The sequence below is a fragment of the Glycine max genome, chromosome 19 (assembly GCF_000004515.6).
Source record: "Glycine max cultivar Williams 82 chromosome 19, Glycine_max_v4.0, whole genome shotgun sequence".
In the NCBI taxonomy this organism is placed as follows: domain Eukaryota; kingdom Viridiplantae; phylum Streptophyta; class Magnoliopsida; order Fabales; family Fabaceae; genus Glycine; species Glycine max.
This window is the reverse complement of record NC_038255.2, coordinates 6114844-6130102: the sequence shown is the minus strand read 5'-3', so window position 1 is coordinate 6130102 and position 15259 is coordinate 6114844. Positions and strand designations below refer to the sequence as shown.

At 33.3% G+C, this 15259-nt stretch overlaps 1 protein-coding gene and 1 pseudogene across 2 annotated transcripts; one reads left to right on the top strand and one right to left on the bottom strand.

The window, feature by feature from the left end:
- Positions 1–505: 505 nt before the first annotated feature.
- Positions 506–3787, bottom strand: LOC100814502 (proline dehydrogenase 2, mitochondrial-like; annotated as a pseudogene).
- A 4333-nt stretch (positions 3788–8120) lies between these two features.
- On the top strand, positions 8121–14471 carry LOC100815034 (uncharacterized). 2 transcript variants are annotated; one of them, XM_006603896.3, is made up of 7 exons: positions 8121–8256; positions 8503–8642; positions 9734–9867; positions 10519–10696; positions 11598–12206; positions 12654–12833; positions 14120–14471. In XM_006603896.3, exons 1-7 carry the CDS (start codon positions 8214–8216, stop codon positions 14300–14302), a joined length of 1467 nt encoding a protein of 488 aa, XP_006603959.1. In that variant the 5' UTR covers positions 8121–8213; the 3' UTR covers positions 14303–14471. The 2 variants fall into 2 exon arrangements, with proteins under 2 accessions (XP_006603959.1, XP_014627684.1); XM_014772198.3 differs by having other exon boundaries at positions 8177–8315.
- The last annotated feature ends 788 nt before the right edge of the window (positions 14472–15259 follow it).

The window sequence follows — 15259 nt, the reverse complement described above, 5'->3', positions numbered from 1 at the left end:
GAAAAAAGTAGTAGTAGCAGTTTTTTTTAGGAAAAATGACAGCAGTTACATCTTAAATGTTTATGAAGAAAATAAAAACAACTATATATATTAAATGATAATTTAAGAAAAGAAATGTGTACACCAATGATAAACAGTTATAAATGATATGTACATGTTTAATTTGAAGGAATATTAACAACAAGACTAATTATGTTAAGGAAAAATTAACAAAAGACAAAATTCAATAAAAAAAATAAGGATTAAAGACAAAAAAGCTTTAAAGTTCAAAGACTAAGAAATTATTTTAGTCTATAAATTATTTAATTTTCTTTTTTTTTTCAACTTAACTTTACACTTTTTGAACTTATGCACACACTCATTTCTCAACACAAAAACTCAGTTGCATTCCCAACAAAAATACCAAAACAAAGCAAATTTTTATTTCATTAAACTCACAATTCCATCACATTACAAAACTCTCTAATTTGTACAAAAATTCAATAAATCCTACTTCTTGACAAATTTAGAACACTACAGTTTTTAGTCTTCTTCCCAACTCCTTTATGTTCATAGAGAAATTACCATTGTTAGCATTATAGCATAACATCAAAGTAAATATTTCATATGTCACAAGTTAAGATATTAATTAAATAAAAATCTTAGCATACCTCATTAATTTCTTATCAAAAACCTGAAGCAGCCAAGAGTCCTCTATTCTCTTTAGTCCTTCTCATAAGGCAATGCATAACCATATCTAGTGGCGCAAATGGCATATACTTGCTAACCTAAAACCTTGCATCGCTCAAGCCAAAAGAAAGTGCCTCTGACATTCCATATAGTTATGCAAATTCTAGCTTTTAAGTTCACCTTTCAAACCCTTAATTCATATGTTTTTGTCGTAGTCAATTCCCCTACACAACATTATCACATCATATCAGTCACTTGAAATTGGGATGGTAGCTGAGTTTTCTTCAATTATAAATTATTTTGTCATTCAATTACAGATAGCCATGTATGATAAGTTTGATGAAAATATATTAAAGATGATTGTTGATTAGTTGATGGTCTAAAAATTTATAAATATAAATTATAATAAATCATAAGAAAATGAATAGCTTGATTGTACATCTTAAGTACTTGGTTCAATATTGTGGGTAGCAAGAACAACTTAACCAAGTACATTGGCAATCTTGTCAAGCAAAAGTGTCAAGCAATCATTGAATCAATCATGTGTGTCCTAAATGACATTGTGAATTGGAGATGCACACCCCCAAAGACTTAGTCAATTCACTCTATGTGGATATGTCTTACCCCTCAATTAATTTGAACCCCATTGGAACTCCCATTTTCTTTGTTGCCTTTGTTGTCAAGAACAATCTCTCCTTGGCATCTTTCAAGTAAGTTGAAAACACAATAGGATTGTCATCCTTATTATGGATGATAGCGAAAGAGTATGTGAAGTAATCAATAGTTGGTTGAATAGTTGTATGTTCAACACCAACCAACTTGAAGAGTTTTGTGCTGAAATTTGTATATGTCAAATGTTTTAAGGTTTGAACTCAATATAGGGAGCATTAGTGGCATGTAGGTTGTTCATGAGTACAGGAAAATCCAAGTGAGAGAGAAACAACAAAGATGTTATTCAAGATACTATTAAAGAAGACTCAAGATTTCGAAAGAAATTGAGAATTTTGTTTAGGTTACATGCTTTTGAATTCTAAAGGGGAAGAATCCATCAATGACAAAAGCAAACAAGATAAAGGTATATATTCTATCTGTTTGGGCAATTCTTCTTAGATTTCACGCTAGTTTCTTGTTTCAATTAAAAATTGCTTTTAATCAATATTTATATCGAATTGTGTACGTAATTCATACACTGAATTAGTATATAAATGTTGATTAAAAGCAAATTTTTAATTGAAACAAAAAACTTGCTTGAACACTTAGAAGAATGGTCATAAAAGGTAGAATATATATACCTTCACCTTGTTTGCTTTTGTCATTAAAGGATCCTTCCACTTTGGAACTCAAAAGAATTTAACCTAGCAAAATTCTCAATTTCTTCCAAAATCATAAGCCTTCTTCAATGGTATCTTGAATAACAACTTTTGTTATTTCTCCCTCCCTTGAATTTTCTTGTACTCATAGAACCAACCTTAATACTAGTAATGCTCCCTATATTTTTTAGTTTAAACCCCTACAACATTTGACATACAAATTTCAGCACAAAACTCTTAAAGACATAAACAAAGAAGAGAAATATTAGTTAGCAACACACTTTCTATGAAAAACCTTCAATAAATGTGTTTATATCAAATGACCTTCTTATGTTTCAACGCATAATAGATAATATGCAATAGAGGGATAATGATTAATTAGAGCTTGTGAAGCATCATGAGCTTATTTAAGCATTAATGTTTAAATATTTTATGTCGGCCAATATGTGTGTACTTTTAATAATAAATTATAGGGAGATGAAATGTAAGGTTGAGAGATAATTTGTGGGGTTTATTTAGTAACTTTTTTCTAGGTGATTTGATAAAGTTGTAAGGTACAAAAAAATTGATGTGTAATAGTGGGATTTATTTAAGATTTGAGAGAGTAAAAACAAGAAATGTTGAGTTAGAAATGTTATAAGACACTTTTAAACACATATTTTTCATTGGAATAAATTTATTAAAAATCACAAAATCTTAATCTTATATCTTATTTAATGAGCCTAAATTTTAATTAATTGTAGAAAAGGTGTCAAAAAGAATGACTTAAACAAAAAATCAACAATTGAAATAAAGAAGCTAAAAAAATGGACACACATTCACCAAAACTACAAATGCTCAAGAAAATAAAACAAGCAAAAACAACAAATATTGTTGGCACAAGTTCATAATTGTATAACTAGAAAAATTAATATTTTTTTCAAGAACCAAGAGACATTCATCATGAAACCAAAAACTGAACAATTGAACAAATCCCTCATGGTGAAATCGGGTTTTACAACATTTAGTAAAAAAAAAGAAAAAGAATCGGACAAGCACACAAAGATAGAAAAGCACACACTAGAGAAATTTTGTGTGTTTACTTACAAAAATTAAAGCAAAGTACTACAACAAGTGAAAGCTATGATGAATATAAAAAATGGGTAGAGTATAATATATGGGAAATGCTCATTTTCAAAAGAGAGAGATTGACATTTGACCTTTTTTAATCAATTATATTCACTAAATAATCGACTAAACTAATCTATTTAGAGATTATTCACCACAAATAGTCGATTATATTGTTAATAATTTATTATGTTTTAAGTAAAAAAAACTTTTAATCGATTACGTAATGTGAAGAATCAATTTTGATTTTTGACTAGAAACCATGTAGATGCAATATCCAAGCCACTATAATCATGAAACAAAACAAAAAAAGGGGTAAAAGAGACATTTATTACCCAACTTTGGATCTCCCCTTTGTTTTTCACCAATTGTGAAGACCGGTGAATTTGCAAGTTGGGACCCACTTGATTTAAATTTATTTCTCTTGTAAACACACTTTACCAAATCGACCCACCCTATCTTCGCCTACACACAATTAAATCTATTGTCGATGACAAACATACCATTAGTATAGAAGCCAAAGAGATCTCTACCTATCCCATGTTTAGTGTGTACCTTTCCATGCTTAACATAAAGGGTCCTAAGACTCCACTTCTCTAGGAAAAATTTGCGCTTAGCATTGGAATTTCCCACACTTACTGTGGAGGTTCCAAATACTTCTCTTTTCTCATAAAACTTGCACTTAGTGAGAAAATTTCCATGTTTAATGCAAAGCCCTGACAACAAATCACAATTTTGTGATTTTTTTGCATAATTTGGGGTTCCATCTCCCCCAAACACCAACTACACAAATAATGAGGTCTAAGATTGATTCCTACATGTTTCTAATTGATTTTAAACACATAATTTCATAATCCAAACACGTAATCATCATATCCTCGTTCAATCACAGATACTCAAATCCATAAATTTCCAAGATTATGAAAAGAGGCAAAACTCAAGAGCAAACCAAAATCCATAACTCAACAAATCAAAATCATTCATTCAACTTCAAACCCCCTCTAATTTCACCCATCACCCATTTTCATCCCTTGGATCAACTCATAACAACAAAGCATAGAAAAAAGCTAAAGATTCTCTTACCTTTAAATATTCAAGCTTAGGTTCCCAAGGAGAGGAAAGAAGGGTGAAACATTGATCACAACAAAATAGGCTTTTCTTCAACAACAACAACAACATAATCCCATTGAAACCATCCAATAATGAGTCAAAAGCTCCAAAAAAGAGAAAAGATCATCTTGTCTTAAAAAGAAGATCAAGCCTCATTCTTAAGAATGGATGAAGGAGAACATGAGACAATGAGAGAGCTTTTAGATAAAATGTGAGAATGAGGAACTTAAGGTTTTAGAGAAGAAATGAGAGTGGCTCTCTGGGGCAAATGGTTACTCCTAAAAGAGGGAGGAAAAAGAGAATGGGTCTTTTTCACTAAAGCCCAACCCAAGCCAAAGCCCTAACACAACTTAACCCATTCCTCACAAACAACATAAAAAACCATCCATTTGATTTTGTAGTGTAAAAAATTATGTATTAGTTTGCATAAATATACTTGTAAAATGATGAAGTCTAGTGTGCCAAAGTGACTTAGACCATGCACGGTGTGGAAGTTTTTTTGCACTTTTGGATAAAACATTGAAATAATTAACAATAGAGATTATAAGGATGTAGCGCGGTCACAAAACACTAGATTATTAGATAATAGAAAAGCATTATCCCAATAGAAAATATTCCTCCTCTTATCTAACTCTTCTAAACCTTTGACTTCATGTCGCTATTATGAGTCACCATTGTTAGTTACTTGTTTGCTTGCTTTGGAATTCTTTTTTTTTCTTTAACGATATTTTATGTAAAGGTCGCAATGATGTTGTCGTCGCACACATGGGTTGCTAAGGAGAGGGATACAAGGTTTTGAGGTTTCTTCGATACGACAGATAAATGTTTTCTATGAGGAGGATCAGCGATGGTCGATGGCCATGTTGGTTGCAACCACCACCTCTTGTGCGCTTATCATTGAACACATGGTAGTGATTTCCACCAAAAGACACGAAAGAAAAGGAGAGGTTTTCAGTTCTAATGAAAGTGATAAACTAATGCATATGTAATTTAATTTAAATTGAATCCTCCATTGACACCATCAATCATCACATGCATAACCCTTTGTTGTCATTCTAGTCAAACATTGTTGTTGTTCCCTCTTTATCCCTTTGCACTTATTCTCTCCCCTTTTTCTCTTTCACTTCTACGAACCCTTCTCGTATGTGTTCCTGGGGTAGAAAGAACCACCCTGAATCCCATCCTTTCAAATTTCTTGCGATCAATCTCTATGCAACCGTCGAGGTTCCCTCTTCCTTATATCCCCTATCTCTCGTTACGATGTGCTCGTATGGTATTACACTATTCTTCCCCTGGCCTCCTTTCTTATTTGTTTTCTTTTTGCACCTACCCCATCAACATCCATTAATGGTATGCAACCCTAAAAAAACCATTAACGAAGGTAAGACTGAAAAAAATAATGGTACTCAACAAACTAAGATGGGGGGTGAATTGGTTTTCAAAACAAAACGAACTTTTAAAACCAGAGTTACAAAAAACTTCCTTTGTACAGATTGTATTACAAAACTTTTCATAAATTGAACTCAATCAATACTTAATCAATCCACCCTTTTCACAAGATCCTTTATTAGAGTTCGTTCTTTCACAAAGATATATCTTGAACCTTTTTAAAACTGATTAATACTTGAATGAGAGATAAAGACCAGATCAAGAGAAGAAATACACAACCTTTTTATACTGGTTTACTTCACTCTCTATCACTAGAGAAGTTAATCCGGTTATCTAATCCAAAACCAAAATTAGATTTTCACTATGCATAAAGAATCCTTACAAGCAATCACAACCAATGTAAAGTTTCCACCCTGGAAAGAGAGACTCAGGCACCCAACGCTAGGATCCTTTGTGAATAAAAACCTAAGAAAATCCTACTCTTAGTCCAAACTAGAAACACCTATTATAGCATGCCCTAAGCGATTCATGCACAAACAAAAAGGTGTGTAAAACCATACACAAAAACCAAGAGTAAAGATAGACACAACCTTATCAATCCTTTCCGCAAAACCTTGCTTGACTAAAGAGGTGTTCTTCTTGAACTCAAGAAAGTGACACAACTCACTTATTACAAAAGATCTTCACAATCAAAAGATTTAAAGGTGTGAGTTATTTCTTCTAAGCACTTTTCTTCTCTTCTTTCTTTAACTAATAACAACATGTGATCTTTAGCTCATTTATAGGCTTATTGTGTTATTTTCAAGATTTTGAGATTGTTTATAAGAGAACACAAGCTAATCATTTATAGAGAAAATAGTTATAACCGCCTGCAATTGATTAAATCTACAAGAGATAATCAATTAATTCAATGAAGTATTCTATTAGATTATCTTTTTAATCGATTAAAGTTTTCTTCCAAACACCTGGAAACAACTCAAGAACAATGTAATTGGTTAGATACTCAAAATAATCGATTAAAGTATTCTTTTTAACTTCTGAACTACTTATAAAAAGAGAAATAATCAATTATATCACATGGTAATTGATTAAAACAGAGACTCTTGAATAAATTAGTCATTGACTCAAAAACAACTATGTAAGTGTAATCGATTAAACCAATATGAGACATAATTTTGCAAGCTTTAGACAATTTGTGTAATTGATTACGATAAGACTATAATCGATTAAAACAGAGAATTTTTCCTTTTGAAGAAACTTTTCTAACTTAGAAATTTTTCTTCTCACTTACTCATGATGATGCATGATGCACAAAAGATATGATATGAACTAAGATGCAACATTCAATATAACCAATACAAATGTCACTTAAGGGAGTTGGGCATGTAAAAGACAAAACATCTTCAAGCTTTTCTCCAAGCTTCAAGCTTTAATCTACATGTTGTTCATGCTACTCCCCCTATCTCTAACAAAGACAACCATCACCCTTCCAACAATGCATTTACAAATTTGATTGTAAGCAACCATTAATGTCATTGAAGGTAATCTCTTTGTTGTTATTTTAGACATGCATTCCATATTGAAGTTGTATTGTTACATATTGACAAATGTGTAAGGCTAGCTGATGATGTTTATAATATATTCATTTGTATATGTTTCTAGAAATGTAAATTCAAAACTTCTTTTGTATTATTTGGGTTAAGTAATAAGCAAAATAATTGTTTTAGACTACTTAATTTAGCATATGCAAAATCAAGTTTTGGATGACTTTAATATGTTTTGATCCTGTAAGTTAATGCTTTTTAATTTTTTGTCCCTTTAAGTTCATTTTTCTAATTTTAGTCCTTCTTGTAAGTTAACGCTTTTCCAAATTTTGTTCTTGTTAAGTTTTTTTTTTTTCATTTTTAGTCCTTGTAAAAGTTTGTGGATTTTCAATTTTAGTTCCTTTAAGATTATAATTTTTTTTATAGTTCCCATAAGTTCGTGCTTACATAAACTAAAATTGGAAAAATGCCTTATAAGGACTATGAATGAAAAAATATCTTACAGGGACCAAAATTAAAAAATGCAAACTTACAGAGACTAAAATTAGAAAAATAAACTTACAAAGACCAAAAATAAAAAAATGTTAACTTATAGGAATCAAAATCATATTTAAGTTGTTTTGGATTAACAAAAATACATAAAAAAAAATTTTTTGTTACAAACTCCGTGTTTCAAAATATATCCATATAGAAAAAGTGACGTACAATGATAGACACGATAAAGTAATAGACAAAAGCAATTGCCAACACAAAACCAACAAAAAGAATTATGGAGGTACAGAGGTACAGTGGGGTGAATGTGATCTGTTTGAGGAAGAAGGGTAATGTTGAAATATTAGAAATTATGGAGGTGCAGGTAAAACTCTATAGGGGTGCAGGAAGCAATTGCCCAAATGTTATTATGAAGCTATTATACTGATCTGTTAATATTTGGGCCATATCATGCTGAGTAAGTTTGACCCGACCCGATAACCACACCTATATAAATAAAACTCCCTCGTCGTGTTTCATCTTCCTTTCGAAATTCAATTCAATTTTCATTTACCGCCAAACGCTCTCTCTCACTCAGCACTGTGAAAGTGCCATGGAAGCAGAAGAACAATTTGAACTTCCTCATCAATCTCACGGTCTCTCTTCTCTCTCTTAGGGTTTCAATTCGATTCGGAATGTTTAGCTCATCAAGAAAGTGATTACAATTCCTCTATTGTACCTTTTATCTAATCACTTCTTGAATTGAATCATTCTGAGGATAACCTCCTTGCTAGGTTTTCGTTCGATGTGACTGCTGCTAATTTTAGTTTCGCTTTTGTTTTAGATCCTCGAATCTGATTCCGTTTATTTATTTATTTATTTATTTTTAACGGAAGTTGCAGATTCTCCGGTTCAAGGCATGGAACGAGTGGTGGCTACGGTGAGCGGCTACCATGGCTCCGAGCGATTCAATCTCATCAAGCTGATTTCACAGGCTGGCGGCAATTACGTTGGTGCTATGTCGAAATCTATAACTCATCTGGTGAGTTGTTTTTGGGGTGTGTGTGTGTGTGTGTGTGAGAGAGAGAGAGAGAGAGAGAGAGTGAGCTCTTAATTTGAGAGAGAGATATGTGTGAGAGGGAAAAATAGAGGGAGAGAGAGGAGCTTAATTTAGAGAGAGAGAGAGATAGCTTAATTAAGATAGATAGATAGATAGATAGATGGAGAGAGCTTAATTCCATGAGGGGAGAACCTTTTGATAAAAATAGAGTTATACAAGAAACACTCTTTTATATATGGGCGTGGTTAAAAAATTTAGATGCATCATTTGGTTATTCTTTGGACCAATGGTGTGTTTGTCCTGGAGACTGTATCAAGAATTAAGGAACTGAAGTAGCAAGGCAGCGGAGGTTGGAAGGCTTGAGGCTTGATACATAAAGATAGAGGGAAGGGAAAGGGGATACGTGAAGGCTGCATGGAAGACCAGCAACTTGGCTTGGTATAATGGCAAGTTCTATTGCTAGTTGCCATGAGATATATGTTGAGCGGTGCAGAGGTTATTAATGGGAGGAAGGGTGGCATTTATTAAGCTAATGGTAGTTGTAGGTGTTGGGTCAGAGCTTAAGGAATATTAATATTCAATCATTGGATACTAATATTAGTGAACCTCCGACGATCTTTGTTTGTAATTAAACTATGGTACTACTGGTACCCTACAATAAATTAATTTGTTTGCCGATTTAAAAAATAAAATTCCATGGTGGATTTTGGCGTGCAATGTAGAGATCTTATGCATCTGGTGAGCTTTATGTGTGTGTGTGTGTGAGACAGAGAGAGAGCTTAATTCAATGCAGGATTCTGGTGTTCAATGTGGAAAACAATAATGCATCTGGTGAATTTTGTGTTCGTGCATGCGTGTGTGTGTGTGAGAGAGAGAGAGAGAGAGATTTAGGTTATGTCCCGATTTGGTTGTTTAGTAAGATTTATTTTCTATTTCTCTGTGGTTAAAGGGAAACGAATGTGAGGGTCAGTTTAAACGCAAGAAGAGATTTAGGGAATTAGTAAACATGTTATTGTAAGCTTTTATTGTTGAACTGTTTGTTGATTATTTGTTTATTGTGTGTGAGTGGTCAGGTGTGTTGGAAATTTGAAGGAAAGAAATATGATATTGCGCTGAAGTTTAGAATACATGTAGTTAACCACCGATGGGTTGAGGACTGCATAAAGGAAGGAAGGCGTGTTCCAGAAGATTCTTATACCTTGCAAAGGTGAGTCTGTTTTCTTTCCCATACTTATTGCAGAATTATACCAGAGTGTAATGGATTTTACAGAGTTATGGCTTTTTGAAAGAAAAGAACACATGATAATTGACTGTGTTTCAGTCATCATCCAATTTCACTATCTTCATATCATGCTTGTGGAATTAAAGTGAGAGATGGAAAAGCATGAACTGATCCATTTGATGTGGCAAGTGTTGCTTTGAATTGTTTTATGGCTTAGATTGAAATTTACTGTTTGAGATATGAAGCCACTCGTATGCCTAAATCTCAACCCAACAGCTTAAACCTCAAGGAAAGTTACGGTGACACTTAACATGGCACTAGTGCTATGCTACAACTTTTGGGAAAGTTGGTCATTAACTGTTTAGATACACTATCTTCTGGATATTTTTTGTTATATGATGGGCGTCTTTGTTGTAGACTCTAGAGTTTGCTGATGTTTGCTTCTAGTTTCTCAAGTTTGGCAACATTGATCTTAGTAACTGGTAGCTGATTATTTTGTTTGAAAAATCTTGGGTGCAATTACTTAGCTATGTGGGAGTTTATTATGTTACTGGTTCTTCTCTTCCTTTTAATATGGCATGAAGTAAAATTTGGAGAGTATTTGTTCTTAAGTTAACTTATTATCATTATTTTCAGTGGACATGAAGTAGGGCCATTGCTACTGGAAGTTCCCCTTGTTCGAGCCAGTAGCCTGACAAAGAAAAAATTGGTCGGTGACAAGTTACATGCTACTGGGTCTGAAAGGAAAAATTCCGACTTCAGTTCTGGAGCCTCTGGAACTTATGTTTTGGAAGATTCTTGTTTAATGAAAAAGGTAAAATAGGCTCTCTACTCTCTCTGTTCTCCTCTTGGCAGCTTTCAATCTTTATGATGCACATTCTAAGTGTTTCAAAGCATGTTCTGATTCATAAGTATGTTGCCTCATTATATGAATGGGGCACAACTTTCACAAAGTGATATGTGTAGTCATTGACACCCATCTTAACAGTTTATAATCAACCATCAACTCAATATGTCATTTACACACCTAGGTGTTCCATTTATATCTTTATGTATTTCTGATGGTGGTTTCTAATTACATTTCTTTGTAATGCTTAATAAATTAAAAAATACTTCTGGGTAGTTACCACTAATGGTTCTGTGATGGAGATGTGATTGTTTTCTTCTATAGATTTGATTCATAGTCAAAGTTGTTTGGTTTGTGACTTTTCTGATATTTTGGCATCAAAGGGTTATTTTAAAATTTGTAGCCAGTATCACTTATCTGTCTACAAACTTCAATCTGTCTGTTTGCTGCGTGCAACATATGTAGTTTGTTTTCTACAAAATGCGCAATAAAATAAAAGGATGTGTCATAGTCACATGCATGGACATTAGAGATTACTTTTATGCTGGCAGATAATGCAACATCTGTATTCTGTAGCAATATTGACTAGCTGATTGTTTTCTCATTGCTGCTGCTTTATAAAGTACTTGCATGTGCTATACTCTTGAACATAGCATTATGGTTAAATGTATTGCTTGTGTTATAAGTACAATTATAAAATGATAGTGAAGGTTGTTTCAAGCATATCCTTATACAGGCTTTATAATCCTTGATGCACACCATGTTATATTATTAATAGCAGACCAAGTAAAATTAATTCTGAAATTGTTTTTGTTCATTTGAATGCTCGTTAAATTTTTTTCTTTTCTCGGCATCACCCACTTTTAAGCATGAGGAGTCAAGTTCATATTCATCTAGACTGTCAAGGAGGGGAAAAAGGCATATTTGCAATGGTAAGGAAAACACTACTGTGGCTAGACCTTCTCGTAAAGGAAGAAGACTTGCGAGTGATCTTGTTGACAAAGTAGTGTTGGGTCCTTCGATTTTGGATTTAACCACAGATGACCACCTTTTTAGAATGGATAGCCAACAAACTGATGCCGAAGCTACCTCTAGCCTTTCTGTTGGTGTCAATAATAACATTATTCTACAAAATAGTGAAGGACCTAACGCAGGATTAAGTAATCAAAGTAGAACTATCATTGGTGGTTCAAATGATATTGAACAGATCAAAGATTCAAGTCATATATCTAAACCTAGAAATTCAACTTCATTTATTGAAGATCCCCTACCTGTGCCACAAACATCAATTGATTTATGTTCCAGTGATGATGAAAAGTTCACAGATGGTGATCAGGCTGATAATGTTGCTGGTTTACCTACTTCAACAGAGATGTCATGTGTAATATGTCTCACAGAATTCAGCTCAACACGGGGGATTCTGCCATGTGGACATCGATTTTGTTTTCCATGCATCCAGAATTGGGCTGATCATACGGTATGTGTTTTCTTTTATCTGTCACTGTTACGAATAAAGCCTATTTAGTGATAATTATAATCTTCTCAGTAGCATGCTATTTTCTTTTGACTAGATTTCAAAGTTGTTCTCTAGTTTTTTAATCCTAACCAAAACAATGCGATCTAGCTTTCTTTCAACCAATATTAATTTGGCTTCTGATTTCTCATTGGGAGTTCGAGGCTCCTCCTAATTGACTTTGTTGTGCCTTATTTTCTTAGTGAAACCCCTTGTTCAAATATATTTATAAATTTTTTCCAGTCTGTTATTGATGCACTCCTTTGACTTGATGGTGTTTCCAAAAGGTCCTATTTAAAGTTTTGGATGTATTACTTTAATCTTGTTTGTCTTGTATAGCTCATTAGCGTTAGTCTCTAATGTCATTTGGATGTTTCTTTCATTCTCATTATTGCTTTTCAATATTTGTAGACTTCAATGAGAAAAACATCAACATGCCCTTTGTGCAAGGCAAGTTTTATGATGATTAAGAAAGTTGAGCATGCAGCCACCGCTGATCAAAAAATATACTCCCAGACAATCCCATGTGACAATTCAGCCTCAGTTATTTTTATCCCCGTGGATCAAAATTTACCAGATAATATCTTTGAGGTATGCTTATCCATTAAACTATATTGGTTGTTGTGCTACATAGGGTGTTGTTTTCATATTAGTTGAAATCAAATAGAGGACGAGCCTTAACTCAATGGTAAGATTGCTACGTTATGACCTAGTGGTCATGGGTTCAATTCTAAAAATAGTCGTTCTGCTTGTGGAGTTCAGGGTGTTTACATTTACCTTGGAGTTATTTAAAGAGGGAATTTGTTCTTAAAACTATTAGAGAGACTATTAAAAAACTATTTAGAGAGAGAAGAGGAAATAAGTGGCCAGACATAGACACAGGGCTGACTGTGAAGTATATTTGTTTTGAAGGTAAAATTTTGAATAAGTGTTTGCTAGATTGGTGATTATATAATTACAGTTTTGGCATGTTTACATTCCATGCAATCCAGACATCTTTAAAAATAGTGTTATTCGCTGAAAGCCTGTCATTGAGTGATCTAGATGAATTTAATGCCTTTCATTTGTTCTTTGCTTAACTTGGACGGTTCATATATATTTGGCTGTTTAATTGGTTTGCTACAACCATATGGTGGAAGTGAAAAGATCTTTATCCGGCCAAAAAAGATAATAACACATGAGCCGGCAACTTTTGTTTTACTAGAATGCTTTATGTGTGGCCTTTTCCCACCCAACATTTAGATCATTTTAATAGATTTTCCTTGCCTGTTAAGGGTTCTTGTTTGTGTAATAAATCAATATTCTCACGGCCAGCCTTATGATATCCATGATTTTGTAATGTTGGATTTCTGTTAAATAATATTTTTGCTGAATTGCCCATTATTAGGAAGGTTATGATTCCCATGATCCATAAAATTTAATGGTTGATTAGCGTGATTAAATATGATGATAATGCACCCACCAAAAGCCCCGAAGAAAATATTTCTGAATGATCACATAACGGGTTGCTTTTATTTTGTAAATTACCATTTTTATGATACTTTCCCTAAATATGCCCTTCTTTTGTGGCTCCATTGTACTTCTTTCCATGGAGAAGGGTTGTATTGAGAGCATGTGTTACCGTTCAATCTTGAGGTTATAAGAAAAGTATCTTCTAATTTGCATATCATGCCCAAAATCAATAAATAATTCTGTTAAGAACTGTTGGCATGTTGCTGTGGTAGGGCATCTCTATATTGGATTGGTTTGCTTCCTTAAAACTTTGTACTTTTGAGAACATGTTCGAATAATTCATTATGGTCCATATTTTGACTGCAAGTGTATACACATTTTAATATGATTTGTGTCACTTAGTGGTTTGTCTTTTGCTTCTACAGTCTGCACAGTCAAATGCTTGTGTAGTTTGCCGTGGTCGGGAACCAGAGGATCTCCTTGAGAGTTGCGATGTTTGCCACATTCGAAAGATCCATTCCTATTGCATGGACCCTCCTCTACGGCCATGGATATGCACTCACTGCAAGGAACTTCGGATGCATTATCGTAGTAATCACTTGTATTAGTGTACATCTCTTATCCAATGCAACTCTTTGGAGTCCCTAGTATGTCCCCATTCATTGTGATTTTGGGGAGCTTCTCATGCTGCGCAAATCTTAAAGCGAAACTGTAGTCAGTTGCATTCTTAATTCTCATCAATAAAACTAAGAAAATGTTGAGGTTTTGATTGGGAAACAAAGCCTTGCTAAGTTAACATGTGGCATTATCTTGGACAATTTTATTATAAGTATGGCGTAATGGTAAAACTGTGCCTTTGTGATTAGTTGATTGTGGATTTAAACTTGGAAATAGCCTCTTTGCATATGAAGGGTATAATAACTCATACTTTTACATAGCGAGCAACTTTCTGGCATTTGGGTAGTAGATTAGTAGTTAGTTTTTTTATAGATAGATGACAATTATTACAGCTTTTCTAAACATTTCTTTTAATTTAAAAAAACATTTTCTAAAAAATTTCTAACAAATTAGATTTGATTTGATCTGATCTGAAAATAGTTCAACCGGATTTCACTCTAGGATTCTAATAATTATGTTGAATTGCAAGTGCACATGACCATGAAACAAGCACAAGGCATGCACATTTATTGTCGTGTGTGCATTGTATAACAATTATCATATCTATCAAATATCTTTACCAAAATACAATAATGTATCAATTGTCTTCAAAACGCCTTTAAACCGTGGCAATTGGAAAATTCCACTAGGCTAATAATTTAAGATGTCGAATATTTATTGTACATACTCAGGTCAAATCTTTCTGAGAATAGAAGGTGCGTTACGAAAAAATAAACACAAAATCAGTATTAATAACTGTTTCTTGTTCAATTATTCCCCCCATTCAATTTAAGCACTTTATTTTGTCTGTTGATGAATTGAGATCGACTGTTCATCACTCATCACTTGTGTATTATGAATTCGGAGCAATCTGAAAATTGTGGTCGTATTGAATTCAGAAGATTCAT

Coding starts and splice junctions, on each gene's coding strand:
- LOC100815034 (XM_006603896.3), top strand. CDS start 8,214: ATGGAAGCAGAAGAACAATTTGAACTTCCTCATCAATCTCACG. Junction 10,697..11,597: donor ATTCTTGTTTAATGAAAAAG/GTAAAATAGGCT, acceptor CCCACTTTTAAG/CATGAGGAGTCAAGTTCATA. Junction 12,207..12,653: donor AGAATTGGGCTGATCATACG/GTATGTGTTTTC, acceptor CAATATTTGTAG/ACTTCAATGAGAAAAACATC.